The sequence below is a fragment of the Oncorhynchus mykiss genome, chromosome 32, assembly GCF_013265735.2.
Source record: "Oncorhynchus mykiss isolate Arlee chromosome 32, USDA_OmykA_1.1, whole genome shotgun sequence".
Lineage (NCBI taxonomy): Eukaryota > Metazoa > Chordata > Actinopteri > Salmoniformes > Salmonidae > Oncorhynchus > Oncorhynchus mykiss.
Genome location: NC_050572.1, coordinates 34,190,034 through 34,206,032, shown reverse-complemented (window position 1 = coordinate 34,206,032; position 15,999 = coordinate 34,190,034). Strand labels below are relative to the sequence as shown.

Here is a 15,999-nt window from a genome sequence, read left to right as displayed (position 1 = left end):
CCCACACCCCTACCCAACATCCCATAATAATAATGAGCACAGTCACTGACATCCCACAATAAGCATAACTCCAAAAAGAGAGGGATGAAAAAAATACGTCACATGGCAACTGTGCACCACATGACTGCATTTAACTTCAGTCTCACAATCTACATGTATGTTGAGACACTGTACTGTACAGCCTAAGAGTATATTTCATCATGGACTGACACAAAACATTGCACACGCATATTATATATAGAAGCCTTATGAACACTTATAAACCATACATTCCTCGTGGAGGTTCACCACAGGGCACACTCAGGTAAACACTACTATGAACTTGGGCAGGCCCATTTGAAAACCATTGATTTGAGTCCAATGATTTGCTCCATCCTCCATGATTTGTCTACACACAACCAAACGACCATGACTCAAATAAAACATGTTGTTTCCAGTCAAAGCAGACACAAAGACAAAACAGAAGTACCATTAACTCAGGGAGACCATGGTTATAGGTTCAAAAGTCACCATGCATCATAGACACAGACTAATGAGGCCTTATTCAAAGCCATGTCTCATTTAGGCCTCTGTATCATCCTAGTGACTAGTCAGATTTAGCTTATACAGCATAACCAACAGCTGAGACCCAGGGTCTGCAAAGGAGACCTTGTGTAAGGCCAATACTGTATTGCACTCAATGGTGAGAAAATGGTTTGAATCCTAACATGTTTCCGATATGCTATATCCTGACTGGATGTTAGAGTGCAAAAGTACTGCATATGAAGCTAAGCCAAAGCATTGATAATGTACAATGTGGATATTAAATGTAGGCTTACGCAATTATCTCATAAGTGATGCAATCGGCATTTTTCAGTACTGGCAAAAAAGGCACAATGTATCTACCAGTTAGGGATCATTTGTGTTGTACTGTGGCAAATGCAGTGTTTGTGTGAAACCCCACATTTAGCACAGTGAAATGAATGACCCTTACAGAAATCCATCCAGAAATGTATTATGAATGAAAGGGGTTATGGTTTTATTAATGACTGATATAGTCAGGGTTCAAGCCATTCTAATCTTGCTGATGTGGTGGCACACTGGTATTTCACCTAATAGATTTGGGAGTTTATCAAAATTGGATTTGTTTCAAATGATTTGTTGGTCTGTGTAATCTGAGGAAAATGTGTGTCTCTGATATGGTCATACAGTTGGCAGAAGGTTAGGAGGTGCAGCTCTGTTTCCACCTAATTTTGTGGGCAGTGGGCACATAGCCTGTCTTCTCTTGACAGCCAGGTCTGCGAATGGCTGCCTCTCTCAATAGCAAGGCTTAGCTCACTGAGTCTGTATATAATCAAGGATTTTCTTAATTTGGGGTCAGTCACAGTGGTCAGGTATTCTGCTGCGGTGTACTCTCTGTTTAGGGCCAAATAACATTACAGTTTGCTCTGTTTTTTTGTTGATTATTTACAATGTGTCAAGTAATTATCTTTTTGTTTTGTCATAATTTGGTTGCTGTCCTGGTGCTTTGTGGGGCCTGTTTGTGTTTGTGAGTAGAGTCCCCGTACCAGCTGGCAGAGGGGACTCTTCTCCAGGTTCATCTCCCTGTAGGTGAGGGCTTTGTTATGGAAGGTTTGAGAATCACTTATTTTTAGGTGGTTGTAGAATTTAATTGCTCTGGATTTTGATCTCTCTCTCTCTCGTCTCCTCCCTTTGTCCCACTCACACTAGCCTCTTCCTGGTTTCTCTCTCTCTCCTCTCTCCCCTCTCTCTCTCCTCTCCTCCCTTTGTCCCTCCCTTTGTCCCACTCACACACTAGCCTCTTCCTGGTTTTTCTCTCTCTCTCAAGGTGAGGTAGAGTGTTGGCACAAAGAGCAGCGGAAATGAAGCACATGCACACTCCTAAATTCTCTCTCTCTTCTCGCTCCCTCTATTTCCTCCCCTCCCCCCCACCTCTTATTCACTGTGGACACAGTGTTCATGTGTGCATTTGGAGCGGGAAGGGGGGTTGTGTAACATCCCATAATCACCAATCAGAAGGATATGTGGTGGTTGTCATGGATACCCGCACACAGCCTGCCCCTCCCCCACACCAGCGGACACACCACTAAACATCCCATAATGTAATTTCTGAGTGAAAAGAAAGTACAGACCATAATATTCCTTCTTGTCCTGGTTGTCGCTATGGAGATAAACACTCGCGAGGGGGTGGGGGTTACAGGCGGGGTCAGATTACCATGTAAGCCAAAATGCAGACCATAATACTCCTTCACCCCCCCCACCCACACCAGTCCCCCCCTCCCTCCACACCCCCACACCCTCTCCATTCCAGACATCCTTTAATGTTTCACTGTTACTAGGCAAAGGAGTGCATATGGACATGATCATGCACACCCACTGATATAAGCAGAAAGCTCACCGACAGAGAGATAAGAAAGCAACTACTTGACGGACAGTCGGACAGGTAGACACACGTGATGGTGTGTATATAGAAGGTATTGACTTGATAACCAGACAATGCACATACTGCACTGTGAAAAGAGTACAATGTGCCATATTTCTGTCATCGACAAAAATAGGTATAGCCTACCTATTTGCATAGCCAATATGATCATTCATTACCACCATCCTGAGTAGGTGTCTTCAAAAATAGGATGCATGTAATTCATCTGAATGAATCTATGGGAGAGTGCAGGAGACAAGACAATAAGCTGAGACAGATAGCCAAGGAATAGAATACAGTTGATTCTATTTCACCTGTGGTCCAAGAAAACCAGATGATGTCTCTTTTTTGGTCAATATTACTTCTGGAATTCAGTGTCAAGGTTTCACCCTGCTGTTGTACACTGCATTGCATTGGCTTGTTGAAAAGGAGCCTTTGTTCTTATCAGTGGGGCCAATGTATGAGTATATACATTCTGGTTTCATAGTGCAAAGATCTCCAACCCTTCATCAAGGTCTCTTTGAAGAATAGTGATAAGGTATGAACAGAAAACATACTTTGGCAGATTTCTTCCCACAAGCCTAGACTGAGTTTCCCAGACAGTCTCTCTCTGTCTCTTAGGTCTGTCTCCCTTTTTATTCAATTCACACCTGAGGATAAACATCCCATAATACTCAACATGTCGTAGAGCCTTGATCTCGATCCGTACGCAGGGCTCCCTTGGTAACTCAGGCGCATTCTCAGGCAGGGAGGAGGGAGGGAGGGCCACTGTACAGCACTCAAAAACAGGCCTAGGCCAGACCATAATATTCCACCAGCCACCCACCCCCTCCCTCCCTAGTCCCCCCTTCCCTCCCTCCTCCTTTTCACATCACCCCTCTCACCCCCCCCCCCCCCCTAATTTCCACACCTCCCCCACATCACAACACCCGGCATCCCATAATATGCAGAGCTGCTGCCCACCATCTCTTCCTCCCCCACGCCACTGCCGCTCCATAATAATCAGAGTGCTAATTCACCCTCCCCAGCTCTGTCTCACTACTGTCTCATAAGCACTCCTTACAGAGTACAGTGCGTCTTTAAAAAAAATGAAGCTGGGGGCACACAGGAGCCCCAGAGCTCAAAATACACTTTATGACGTCTGCAACGGACTTCATCATGCACAAGGGTTCTTCTCTCGCTTTTTATTTTTTTTCTCTTTCTCCTTCTCAGGCAGCCTTTATAAAACCACAGAATGGTATAAATGTATGCGCACACCATTCCCGGATATAGGCTACATCAGGCCCCATTTTCAAGTGTTGGCATGTCATAATCTGTGTGGTTTCCTTAGATTGTTTGTGCTCTCTGGGTGCTGTTTAAACCTGACTGTCTTGAGAGTCACCTAAGGGAGATGGCCAATGGCAATACAGGCTGAATGGATAAATGGTGTAATGTACTCTATCATGAGAATGCCATGCAGATCTGTCTAAGTCCTTACATCCAGAGGAAGGTTGCTTTCTCTCCGCTCCCAGGTCCACTCAAGAGGCCCAACACACACGTCAACATGTATTTCTACCCCCCCCCCCCCCCCTCCCATACCAGGACAAGTCATGACAAAACAAAGAACATCCCATAATATCACAGTTGGCTGCCTCACCGTCACAGTGTACATGGTAACCGGTTATGTCAGAGATAGAGGGACTGTGACGCTTGACTGTACTTCAACATACAAACCAACGCATGAGCCTTTAAACAGTTCACATACAATTCTAATTTCCCCATAGATGCAATGTACATGCTATTGTTAACCGTGTATGTCTAAATGTCTCCATGTATGTTTTTATGAACCTGTACATGGTATATATCACCAATCTAAACAGGTACTGTCCTTTGGATGCAGAAGTTAATTCAAGAGCGATATGCCTTTTCTATTTTCAAATCTGTTGTTGACGTATCTTTGTTTAGGCAAACCGTAAGTCCTCTGAGAGAAAAAATAATGAGAATGAGAGGTCAGGTTTCTATCCCATAATTCCTATATTCTGCCCCCCCCACACACACACACTGTTGCCCATGACAACACTCTTATAATGAGGTCAAATTGGCATCCCATAATATGCACTAACCACTCTGACTCAGGCAATGTGGAACATACAGCAGTCAATGTGTCACTGGCTAACACCAACCACTTGACAACGCAAGAAAGCTAACTTGTGTCTAATATCTCTGTGGATAACGAAGGACCCCCTTACTCCATGAGACCTTTCTTGGCTACTTAACATCAAGCTCATCAGCTTAGTTCTAAAAGAGAGCTGACATCTGTACTGTTCTGGATTATATTTGACAGGTAGTTTGTTGTCCTACACAAGTTACAGAAAGGCAATGATCAATACATGTTATTTGAGGCGGAGTAGCCTATGGGAGCATCCACTAAAGTGGGCTAGACTCCACAGTAAAAAGGGTCTGTAAGATTGTCAATGAACAGATCATATCCGGACACTTGTGGTGAGTGATTCTCGGGACCTTGGTATTAGGATAACAGGGCCACAGTAATCATGACCGACGCATTAAAAATGCACCAACTGAAGATACAGGGTTAGTAAGAGTATAGGGTCTACACTCACTGATGGCAGGATGGGATTACATTGAACACTTTGCATTCCCAACGATTCACACATAGGCCTACAGTATCCGTGGGTACAGGGTGTTAAGAGGGTTAGGTTGGGACGGAGATCTTGAATGTAGCCTCACTCGTGAGAACAGAGGCTTTACCTTCAATGCCCGTATTGTGATGTGGAAAGATGCTAAATTCATAAAAGATAAGAACATGTATGATAAAAGTGCAGTGGCTATAGTTTAGCTTTGTAATGGAGGGAAATCCATCTGTGGGAGAGGAATGGTGACAGAGAATGTAGAGACTAGTATGTCAGACTGATACACCTTTACTGTGACATAAGATGAGATGTAGCACTAAACATCATTCTGTTGAAAAAATAGAGGTGAACTTGGACCTCCATTTGTCTGTGAAGACCCTTTGTGGCTATTTGCTTACTCAATCAATTATCCGTAGAGTGGAGTTCCCCAATGCATTTGCTGTCCAGGGTTTCGACAAAAACCTAAAGACCATCTATACATACCAATAAGATTATTCCATTGGTATGCACTATGCAATGGACGAGCAGTCATCTTAATGCTAAGGATTATCTTTGTTTTTGTTCAACTCGCCCGAGAACTATCTTTTTCACTTAATCAAATCACACAAACCAACACACTGCTCTGCTTAAATCTCTCCACCACGTTTCTCTCATGAAGACTAAAGCCAATGGTTCTTCATTTAATTTAATCACTTCATTTTATTGGAATGAGATCCATTTTAGATCACCAATCAAAATGGGACTTTGAGAAATGAGTTCGACTCAAAACAAATGGCATACCTCCCCCTAGTGGCCATAAGATTGAACAAGTTAACCCTCAACTCTTCCACCCCTGGGGGGTTACTAGTGTACATGACTGTTCTCTTTGTCCATCCACTTCAAATACTGGTTCCACTGGTTTCATCAATGTGTTTCAGCGCAATTAACCTCTGGGAAAAAGGATACTTTTATTGCGGTTGTTTCCATTTAGAATGAATGAAAAGGCATGCATTAATTACCTACAGAAAAGCCTACCAAATTTGCTACAAACCCTTATGAACTGAATCCCTCATGATGAGCAGGGTTGAGCAGCCCAGGGATAGATGAAACTTACTGAAGGAAGGACATTGCATGTTTGTTTTTCTATACATCTTATTTTTCTCTGAACTGTTTGCATTGCTTGCATTGGATTCAGAGAATGTTAAATAAATTGTATGGGACATGACATTAAGAAAACTAGGAACATCACCCATCTCTAATCATGTAGTTATATTTAGCATCTTCACCATACCATGAGATAGAGTGGCTATAAACACTATTTCCTCAAAAAGTGGACAGTAGTTTCTAAGCAGCTACTTTGTTCTTTCACCACTTGTATCAACTTTGGTTTTGCATCTATTCTGAACAAAAATATAAATGCAACAATTCCAATGATTTTACTAACTTACAGTTCATATTAGGAAATCAGTCAATTTAAATCAATTCATCAGGCTGTAATCTATGGATATCATATGACTGGGCAGGGGCGCTGTCATGGGTAGGCCTGGGAGGGCGTAAGCCCACCCAACTTGATTGCCAGGCCCACTGGGGAGCCAGACCCAGCCAATCAGATTGAGAATTCCCCTCACAAGGGCTTTATTACAGACAGAAATACTCCTCAGTTTCATCAGCTGTCCAGGTGGCTGATGAAGAAGTCGGATGTGGAGGCCCTGGGCTGGCGTGGTTACACGTTGTCTGCGGTTGACGCTGGTTGGACGTACGGCCTTTTGTCTCCAGCACAAGGTGCACCTGTGTAATGATCATTCTCTTTAATCGGCATCTTGATATGCCACATCTGTCAGGTGGATCGATTTTCTAGGAGAAATGCACACTAACAGGGATGCAAACAAACTTGTGCACAAAATTAGAGAGAAATAAGCTTTTTGTGCAAATGGGACATTTCTGGGATCTTTTATTTCAACTCATGAAACCAAAACTGTGTTTTTACTTTTGTTCAGAATAGTTTTGATATTCCTCCCTAGACATGTTTTCAGAGAAGCCCAACCTTTTCAATAGAAGAGACTTACCTGAAAATATATACAGTGCATTCGGAAAGTATTCAGACCCCTTGCCTTTTTCCACATTGTAACATTACAGCCTTATTATGAAATTAATGAAATAATTTCCCCCCCTCATCAACCTACACACAAAACCCCATAATGACAAAGCAAAAACAGGTTTGAAACATCACATTTATATAAGTATTATGTAGCACCTTTAGCAGCGATTACAGCCTCAAGTCTTCTTGGTTATGACGCTACAAGCTTGGCCCACCTGTATTTGGGGAGTTTCTCCCATTATTCTCTGCAGATCCTCAAGCTCGGTCAGGTTGGATGGGGAGCGTCGCTGCACAGCTATTTTCAAGTCTCTCCAGAGATGGTCGACCGGGTTCAAGTCCGGGCTCTGGCTGGGCCACTCAAGGACATTCAGAGACTTGTCCCGAAGCCACTCCTGCTTTGTCTTGGCTGTGTGCTTAGGGTCGATGGAAGGTAACCTTTGCCCCAGTCTGAGGTCCTGAGCACTCTGGAGACGGTTTTCATCAAGGATCTCTCTGTACTTGGCTCCGTTCATCTTTCCTTCGATTCTGACTAGTCTTCCAGTTCCTGCCACTGAAAAACATCCCCACAACATGATGTTGCCACCACCATGCTTCACCGTAGGGATGGTGCCAGGTTTCCTCCAGACGTGATGCTTGGCATTCAGGCCAAAGAGTTCAATCAGATGAAAATCTGACCAGATAATTTTGTTTCTCATGGTCTGAAAGTCTTTAGGTGGCTTTTGGCAAACTCCAAGTGGGCTGTCATGTGCCTTTTATGAGGAGTTGCGTCCATCTGGCGACTCTATCATAAAGGCCTGAATGGCGGAGTGCTGCAGAGATGGTTGTCCTTCTGGAAGGTTCTCCCATCTCCACAGAGGAACTTTGGAGTTCTGTCAGTGTGACCATCGAGTTCTTGGTTAGCTCCCTTCTCGCCCGATTGCTCAGTTTGGCCGGGCAGCCAGCTCCAGGAAGAGTCTTGGTGGCTACAAACTTCTTCCATTTAAGAATGATGGAGGCCACTGTCTTCTTTTAGACATCCAATGCTGCAGAACCTTTTTGGTACCCTTCCCCATTTCTGTGCCTCGACGCAATTCTGTTTCGAAGCTCTACGGACAATTCCTTTGACCTCATGGCTTGGTGTTTGCTCTGACATGCACTGCCAACTCTGGGACCTTATATAGACAGGTGTGTGCCTTTCCAAATCATGTCCAATCATTTGAATTTACCACAGGTGGTCTCCAATCAAGTTGTAGAAACATCTCAAGGATGATCAATGGAAACAGGATGCACCTGAGCTCAATTTCGAGTCTTATAGCAAAGGGTCTGAATACTTATGTGACTAAGGAATCTGTTTTTAATTTTTAATACATTTAAAAAAATGTCTAAACCTGTTTTCACTGTCATTCTGGGGTGTAGATTGATGAGGACATTTTTTCTATTTAATCCATTTTAGAATAAGGCTGTAACATAAAATGTGGAAAAAGTCAACGGGTCTGAATGCTTTCCGAATGCACTGTAACAAGCAGACTAAGCAGTTACTACCTCAAGTTTAAAAACTCACTGAGTGACAAATAGATGTGAAGTCAAATAGTTGTTTGATGTGTTTGGGTGAAGCCTGCAAAACAAGGATAGCATATTGTGTACTTGTAGATACTTTAAAGATATTTTTTTAAAGGATCCTTGTAAAGTTTTATAGCTGTCATATATACAACACTGCTCAAAAAAATAAAGGGAACACTAAAATAACACATCCTAGATCTGAATGAACAAAATATTCTTATTAAATACTTTTTTCTTTACATAATTGAATGTGCTGACAACAAAATCACAAAAATGATCAATGGAAATCAACCCATGGAGGTCTGGATTTGGAGTCACACTCAAAATTAAAGTGGAAAACCACACTACAGGCTGATCCAACTTTGATGTAATGTCCTTAAAACAAGTCAAAATTAGGCTCAGTAGTGTGTGTGGCCTCCGCGTGCCTGTATGACCTCCCTACAACGTCTGGGCATGCTCCTGATGAGGTGGCGGATGGTCTCCTGAGGGATCTCCTCCCAGACCTGGACTAAAGCATCCACCAACTCCTGGACAGTCTGTGGTGCAACGTGGCGTTGGTGGATGGAGCGAGACATGATGTCCCAGATGTGCTCAATTGGATTCAGGTCTGGGGAACGGGCGGGCCAGTCCATAGCATCAATGCCTTCCTCTTGCAGGAACTGCTGACACACTCCAGCCACATGAGGTCTAGCATTGTCTTGCATTAAGAGGAACCCAGGGCCAACCGCACCAGCATATGGTTTCACAAGGGGTCTGAGGATCTCATCTCGGTACCTAATGGCAGTCAGGCTACCTCTGGCGAGCACATGGAGGGCTGTGCGGCCCCCCAAAGAAATTCCACCCCACACCATGACTGACCCACCGCCAAACCGGTCATGCTGGAGGATGTTGCAGGCAGCACAACGTTCTCCACGGCGTCTCCAGACTGTCACGTCTTTCACATGTGCTCAGTGTGAACCTGCTTTCATCTGTGAAGAGCACAGGGCGCCAGAGGCGAACTTGCCAATCTTGGTGTTCTCTGGCAAATGCCAAACGTCCTGCACGGTGTTGGGCTGTAAGCACAACCTCCACCTGTGTACGTCGGGCCCTCATACCACCCTCATGGAGTCTGTTTCTGACCGTTTGAGCAGACACATGCACATTTGTGGCCTGCTGGAGGTAATTTTTCAGGGCTCTGGCAGTGCTCCTCCTGCTCATCCTTGCACAAAGGCGGAGGTAGCGGTCCTGCTGCTGGGTTGTTGCCCTCCTACGACCTCCTCCACATCTCCTGATGTACTGTCCTGTCTCCTGGTAGCGCCTCCATGCTCTGGACACTACGCTGACAGACACAGCAAACCTTCTTGCCACAGCACGCCTTGATGTGCCATCCTGGATGAGCTGCACTACCTGAGCCACTTGTGTGGGTTGTAGACTCCGTCTCATGCTACCACTAGAATGAAAGCACCGCCAGCATTCAAAAGTGACCAAAACATCAGCCAGGAAGCATAGGAACTGAGAAGTGGTCTGTGGTCACCACCTTCAGAACCACTCCTTTATTGGGGGTGTCTTGCTAATTGCCTATAATTTCCACCTGTTGTCTATTCCATTTGCACAACAGCATGTGAAATGTATTGTCAATCAGTGTTGCTTCCTAAGTGGACAGTTTGATTTCACAGAAGTGTGATTGACTTGGAGTTACATTGTGTTGTAAAGTGTCCCCTTTATTTTTTTGAGCAGTGTATATACAGTACCAGTCAAAAGCTACACCTACTCATTCAGGGGTTTTTCTTTCTTTTTACTATTTTCTACATTGTAGAATAGTCGTGAAGACATCACAACTATGACATAACACATGGAATCATGTAGTAACCAAAATAGTGTTAAACAAATTGAGATTCTTCAAAGTTGTCACCCTTTGCCTTGATGACAGCTTTGCACACTCTTGGCATTCTCTCAACCTGCTTCATGAGGAATGCATTTCAATTAACAGGCGTGCCTTGTTAAAACAATTTTTGGGGTGAAATTTCTTTCCATCTTAATAAGTTTGAGCCAATCAGTTGTGTTGTGAAGATGGTCATTTACCAAAAAGTGCAAAGTCCATATTATGGCAAGATCAGCTCAAATAAGCAAAGAGAAATAACAGTCCATCATTACTTTAAGACATGAAGGTTAGAAAATGCGGAACATTTCAAGAACTTTTAAAGTTTCAAGTGAAGTTGCAAAAAACGCAAAGCACTATGATGAAACTGGCTCTCATGAGGACCGCCACATTAAAGGGAAGACCCACACTTACCTCTGCTTCAGAAGATAAGTTCATTAGAGTTAACTGCACCTCAGATTACCGCCCAAATAAATGCTTCACAGAGTTCAAGTAACAGACAGATCTCAACATCAACTGTTCAGAGACTGTGAATCAGGCCTTCATGGTCAAATTGCTGCAAAGAAACCACTACTAAAAAGGACACCAATAAGAAGAGGCTTTCTTGGGCCAAGAAACACGAGTAATGACATTAGACCAGTGGAAATCTGTCCTTTGGTCCGATGAGTCCAAATTTGAGATTTTTGGTTCCAACCACCATGTCTTTGTGAGACACAGAGTAGTTGAAGGGATGATCTCTGCATGTGTGGTTCCCACCGTGAAGCATGGAGGAGGAGGTGTGATGGTGCTTTGTTGGTGTCACGGTATTGTGATTTATTTGGAATTCAAGGCACACTAAACCAGCATGGCTTCCACAGCGATATGCCTTCCCATCTGGTTTGCACTTGAATTATATATATATTTTTAAATGTAACATTTATTTAACTAGGCAAGTCAGTTAAGAACAAATTGTTATTTAGAATGGCGGCCTACACCGGCCAAACCCGGACGACGCTGGGCCAATTGTGCGCCGCCATATGGGACTCCCAATCACGGACGGTTGTGATACATCCTGGATTCAACCCAGGGTGTCTGTAGTGATGCCTCTAGCACTGAGATGCGGTGTCTTAGAACGCAGCGCCATTCGGGAGCACTTAGTGGGACTATCATTAGTTTTTTGGCCGGTGTAGGCTGCCATTCTAAATAACAGCATTGCTTGCTGTTTGGGGTTTTAGGCTGGGTTTCTGTACAGAACTTTGAGAAATCAGCTGATGCAAGAAGGGCTATATAAATAAATTAGATTTTTCAACAGAACAATGACCCAACACACCTCTAGGCTGTGTAAGGACTATTTGACCAAGAAGGAGAGCAATGAGGGCTGCATCAGATGACTTGGCCTCTACAATCACCTGACCTCAACCCAATTGAGATGGTTTGGGATGAGTTGGACCGCAGAGTGAAGGAAAAGCAGCCAGTATTTGTGGGAACTCCTTAAAGACTGTTGGAAAATCATTCCAGGTGAAGCTGGTTGAGAGAATGCCAAGCGTGTGCAAAGCTGTCATCAAGGCAAAGGGTGTCTACTTTGAAGAATCTAGAATATATTTTGATTTGTTTAACACTTTTTTGGTTACTACATGATTCCATGTGTTATTTCATAGTTTTGATGTCTTCACTCTTATTATACAATGTAGAAAATAGTAAAATAAAGAAAAACCCTTGAATGGTGTAACTTTTGACTGCTACATACATACATACATACATACATACATACACACAAATATAATATACATAAAATAGTGTAGTATGCTTTTCCTTCACTCTGCCTAGTTAAATAAAGGTAAAATAAAAATAAATGGGGAAATTGACTAGAGTTTTCAAGTTCAAGTATTTTTTATTTATTTCAAACAACCAGATGAGGATGCTTCAAAAGAGCTATTATTGTTACTCAACCATTATTGCTTTTTTCTGTTATTACTACTGACATCACATCCAGCTACGTAGTCATTAGATGCATATTATGATTGTTATGTCAAATGAAACCAGTGACACTCAACACATTGGCACACAACCATCAAATTAATAATAAAAATATATATATAAAAAAACAACAACAAGAGTCCAAACCACTAACCACTAGGGGTACCCCAGAAATAAAGAGCCAAAAAATATATAATACTCTTATTATCATCAATAATACACCATCATCTCTAAAACAATAAATGGCAACAAAAAAAGCGAGCGGGAATTCAGTTCATGTTATTGCCTTTAGGGAGCAGTGAAAACCAAGAGGAAGTAAGAAGCGCTTGTAGTTCCCATTGGAGCGGGGACAGCAGGTAGCAAGTCAAGCAGAATAGTTCATGTTTGAAGACGCAGCATTTTCAAAACTATGGCGGGCAGTTTGAAAGAGAGAAGCCGTTTTGGGTTGAAGGGAGTAAAGCAGGTGTGTGTGAACGTCAAGGTTGCGCGTCTTAAGCAAAATTTTCCAGTCAGTTTTTAGTATCATCAAACACAAAATAAACTCCACACCGTCTCTACCTCTTTTTGTCAAACCCATTTCATTTGTCCTGTAACTATAAGGCAATAGAGGTTTCAAAACCTTGTCTCTTTCCCTATATTGCTCAGTCGGTCTCCTTTTAAGAAGGACTATACTGGTTAGGAAGAGAATTGATCAGCTTGTTACATTCTATTACACATTGTGATTTATTTCTGTCTGTGTTACCCAACATCGCCCCTCCCCACCTCTATCGCTGAAGGCACTGTTAAACGAATGTCTCACTTGTCCTCTCTTGCTCCCTCCCTCTACACCTCTCTGAGCGTTACACCCCTCCCTGTCTGTTCCCGTGTCCGCCTTTTAAATTCGGTCTTTCCCCTGGCTCTTTGGCCCCATTTAAAAATGTTTTATAAGAGTGCACAGCGTTTCTTGGGCTTGGTCTCTGGCGGCTCCAGCGCCGCCAGGATGGCCTCATCAAACACGTTCTTCAGACCTCGCTGCGAGAGAGAGAGAGAAAAAAAAAGAGAGGAATAAGTTAGTCAATTTACTTATTGACCCACTAGCCTAGTTTCACAATGGCCACAGTTGCACAAGATGGCACTATGAAATGCTGTCAACAGTAGCCATCATCCGGTAGTAGTTTGAAGTGAGTAAGTATGACATCCAACAACACGAAGGAGAACAGAGTGAGAGGAAGTTAGAGGAAGTTACTTTTCAGAAACCACACAAGCCACTTACACCCACCATTTCCTGTTTCCCTGAATGAAGGCCAGACTTAGGAGATAGAGATTGTGTCTCTCACACACACAGACACGCACCTGGGTGAGTGCGGAGCACTCCACATATTTGACGGCCCGGAGGTCCCGGGCCAGCTTGTCTCCGCTCTCGGGGGCCAGGGGCCGCTGCTTGTTCTTAGCCAGCTTCTCCACTGTGTTGCTGTCGTCCCTCAGGTCCATCTGGGTTCCCACCAGCAGGAAGGGTGTACGCGGACAATGGTGGGAGATCTCTGGGACCCACTGTGGGAGAGGAAAGGGGGGGCATATTAGGTTCTGATCCTGCATTATATTATGTCCATAGAGTATGGGAGGGTTTCATGTTGTAAATAATTGTATGCAGGTGTGAGTAATGGAGAGAGAGAAAGGGGGAGGGGAGAGAAAGAACACTAACCTCAACTCACGAAACACACAAACCGAAGAGCAACATAATGTTATGTTTATAGAGAATCACAGGTGTAAAGACATGGGCTAGAAAACACTAGCCCCACGTGTGTGTGTGTGTGTGTATCTGGGGGTGTTGTTAAAGGCAGATGACTCATACGTTCCAGCCAATGGACACTAAAGTTATATTCCACACACACACCTTCTCGCGGACGTTCTCAAAGGAGGATGGCGATACGACAGAGAAACACACAAGGAAGACGTCTGTCTGGGGGTAGCTGAGTGGTCGCAGTCTGTCATAGTCCTCCTGACCTGGGGAGGGCGACAGAGAGAGACAGCAAACATTTGAGGAGTGTTCATCAAGGCTACCTTTCATATGCAAGAACAAGCCTAAATATGACAACTACACAATGGGCTCTACATTATCTTGCGAATAATTGAGCTCAGTGGACTAACACACTAGTAGACTAACTCACAAACACAAAAACACATTTAGACACCATGGTAAATCCTATCACTACATAGGCCAGTGCACAAGGTGAGTTACCCATGCAATGTTCAAACGCTTAGATGGCTGAAGAGAAACACAATCCATAATCCCAATGTAAGCACCATGTGAAAGTAATACAGGCAGACCATGGTGAGTGAGAAGAAGGTATTGCAAGTCGATGCTCAAGACACTGTAGTTAAGAAGAGCTCATGTAGTGGGGAGCGGCCATTTTGTTTTACCTGCTGTATCAAACAGCCCCAGAGTGTAGGGCTCCCCTCCGATCATCACGGTCACCGCATAGTTATCAAACACCTGAGAAAGAGGCAGATAGGAGAGAAATAGAATAAATCATTAGGGATTTCAATGTAAAATGTTGAGTTTTGATTGATTTTATTTAACAGTTACTTAATTTTTTTAATTTTTAAAATTCACACACAAAAAAAGAGACATTTCCAATGTAGCCCCCCCCCCCCCAAAAAAAGTGATTGAAAAGTCTGACGGAGATTGAATAGTCCCTAGTAGAAGGTTCCAGGTGATGGGAAGGGAGTTGAGGCAGTGGGCTGGAAAGGCAGTATAGCTTGAGTGGTGGGGGGCATTGATGATACAGCCAGGGAGAAACAAATGCAGTCTGACTAACAGGCCAGGAGCTCTTCATCAGGACACCACATCCGTTTCTGGCGTTCAGTTCCGCCCACAGAAGCTGCTCCCCAGCAGGTATTGGTCCTCCATTGATGAAAATGTGGCACCCACCTGCATGATGCCATGGCTGCAGAAAAAGCTCTCAAAAACAACCACATGTCGAGAGAGTGGTTAGGAAGCAGACCCTTAGCCTTCACTGCCATCCCCGGACATCACATACAGTTGTCATTCGCAGCAGATTTAAATCCAAATAGCCAGATGACAAGCTGTCAAGCCAAACTAGCAGACTTTTAATCTCAGACCTGCAACTTTGTGAGTCATGACAACCAGATGTCGGTGAAAAAAACCCACAGCAATCAAAACCCCCAAAATATATATTTTTAATGTAACAAAACATGGATATTTTTTTAATAACAAAACATATACAATGGGTGTGTTTGTAAATTCACTCTGGAGTGCCACAGTGCACTTTGGGCGTCAAATTGTCCATTCGCAAATTCTAAGCGTTTCACTCTCAGAGCGTACACTGTGGTCCTCGGCCAGAGCGTCCAACGGCAGTCAAGCACCCAAGCTAACTGGCTAAAGGTGGCTAGCTTGCTAGCTACTTCCAGACACAAATGAGAGAACACCTCACTCTGGCAATTTTACTCGCCCTAGCAGAGCTGGTTAGGCTGTTTACATGTTATCTAGAACAGTGGTTCCCAAACTTCTTATAGT

At 43.6% G+C, this 15,999-nt stretch overlaps 1 protein-coding gene across 1 annotated transcript in view; it reads right to left on the bottom strand.

Annotated features, from left to right (window-relative positions):
* Nucleotides 1-12,376: 12,376 nt before the first annotated feature.
* LOC110488377 (cell division control protein 42 homolog) overlaps nucleotides 12,377-15,999 on the bottom strand; it is a 22,512-nt gene continuing 18,889 nt past the window's right edge. The window contains exons 3-6 of the mRNA XM_021560609.2: nucleotides 14,883-14,955; nucleotides 14,356-14,465; nucleotides 13,815-14,012; nucleotides 12,377-13,493 (exon numbers count right to left, since the gene is read on the bottom strand). Coding sequence (XP_021416284.1) covers nucleotides 13,404-13,493; nucleotides 13,815-14,012; nucleotides 14,356-14,465; nucleotides 14,883-14,955 — 471 coding nt within the window. The 3' untranslated portion in view covers nucleotides 12,377-13,403. The remainder of the gene's footprint in view (nucleotides 13,494-13,814; nucleotides 14,013-14,355; nucleotides 14,466-14,882; nucleotides 14,956-15,999) is intronic.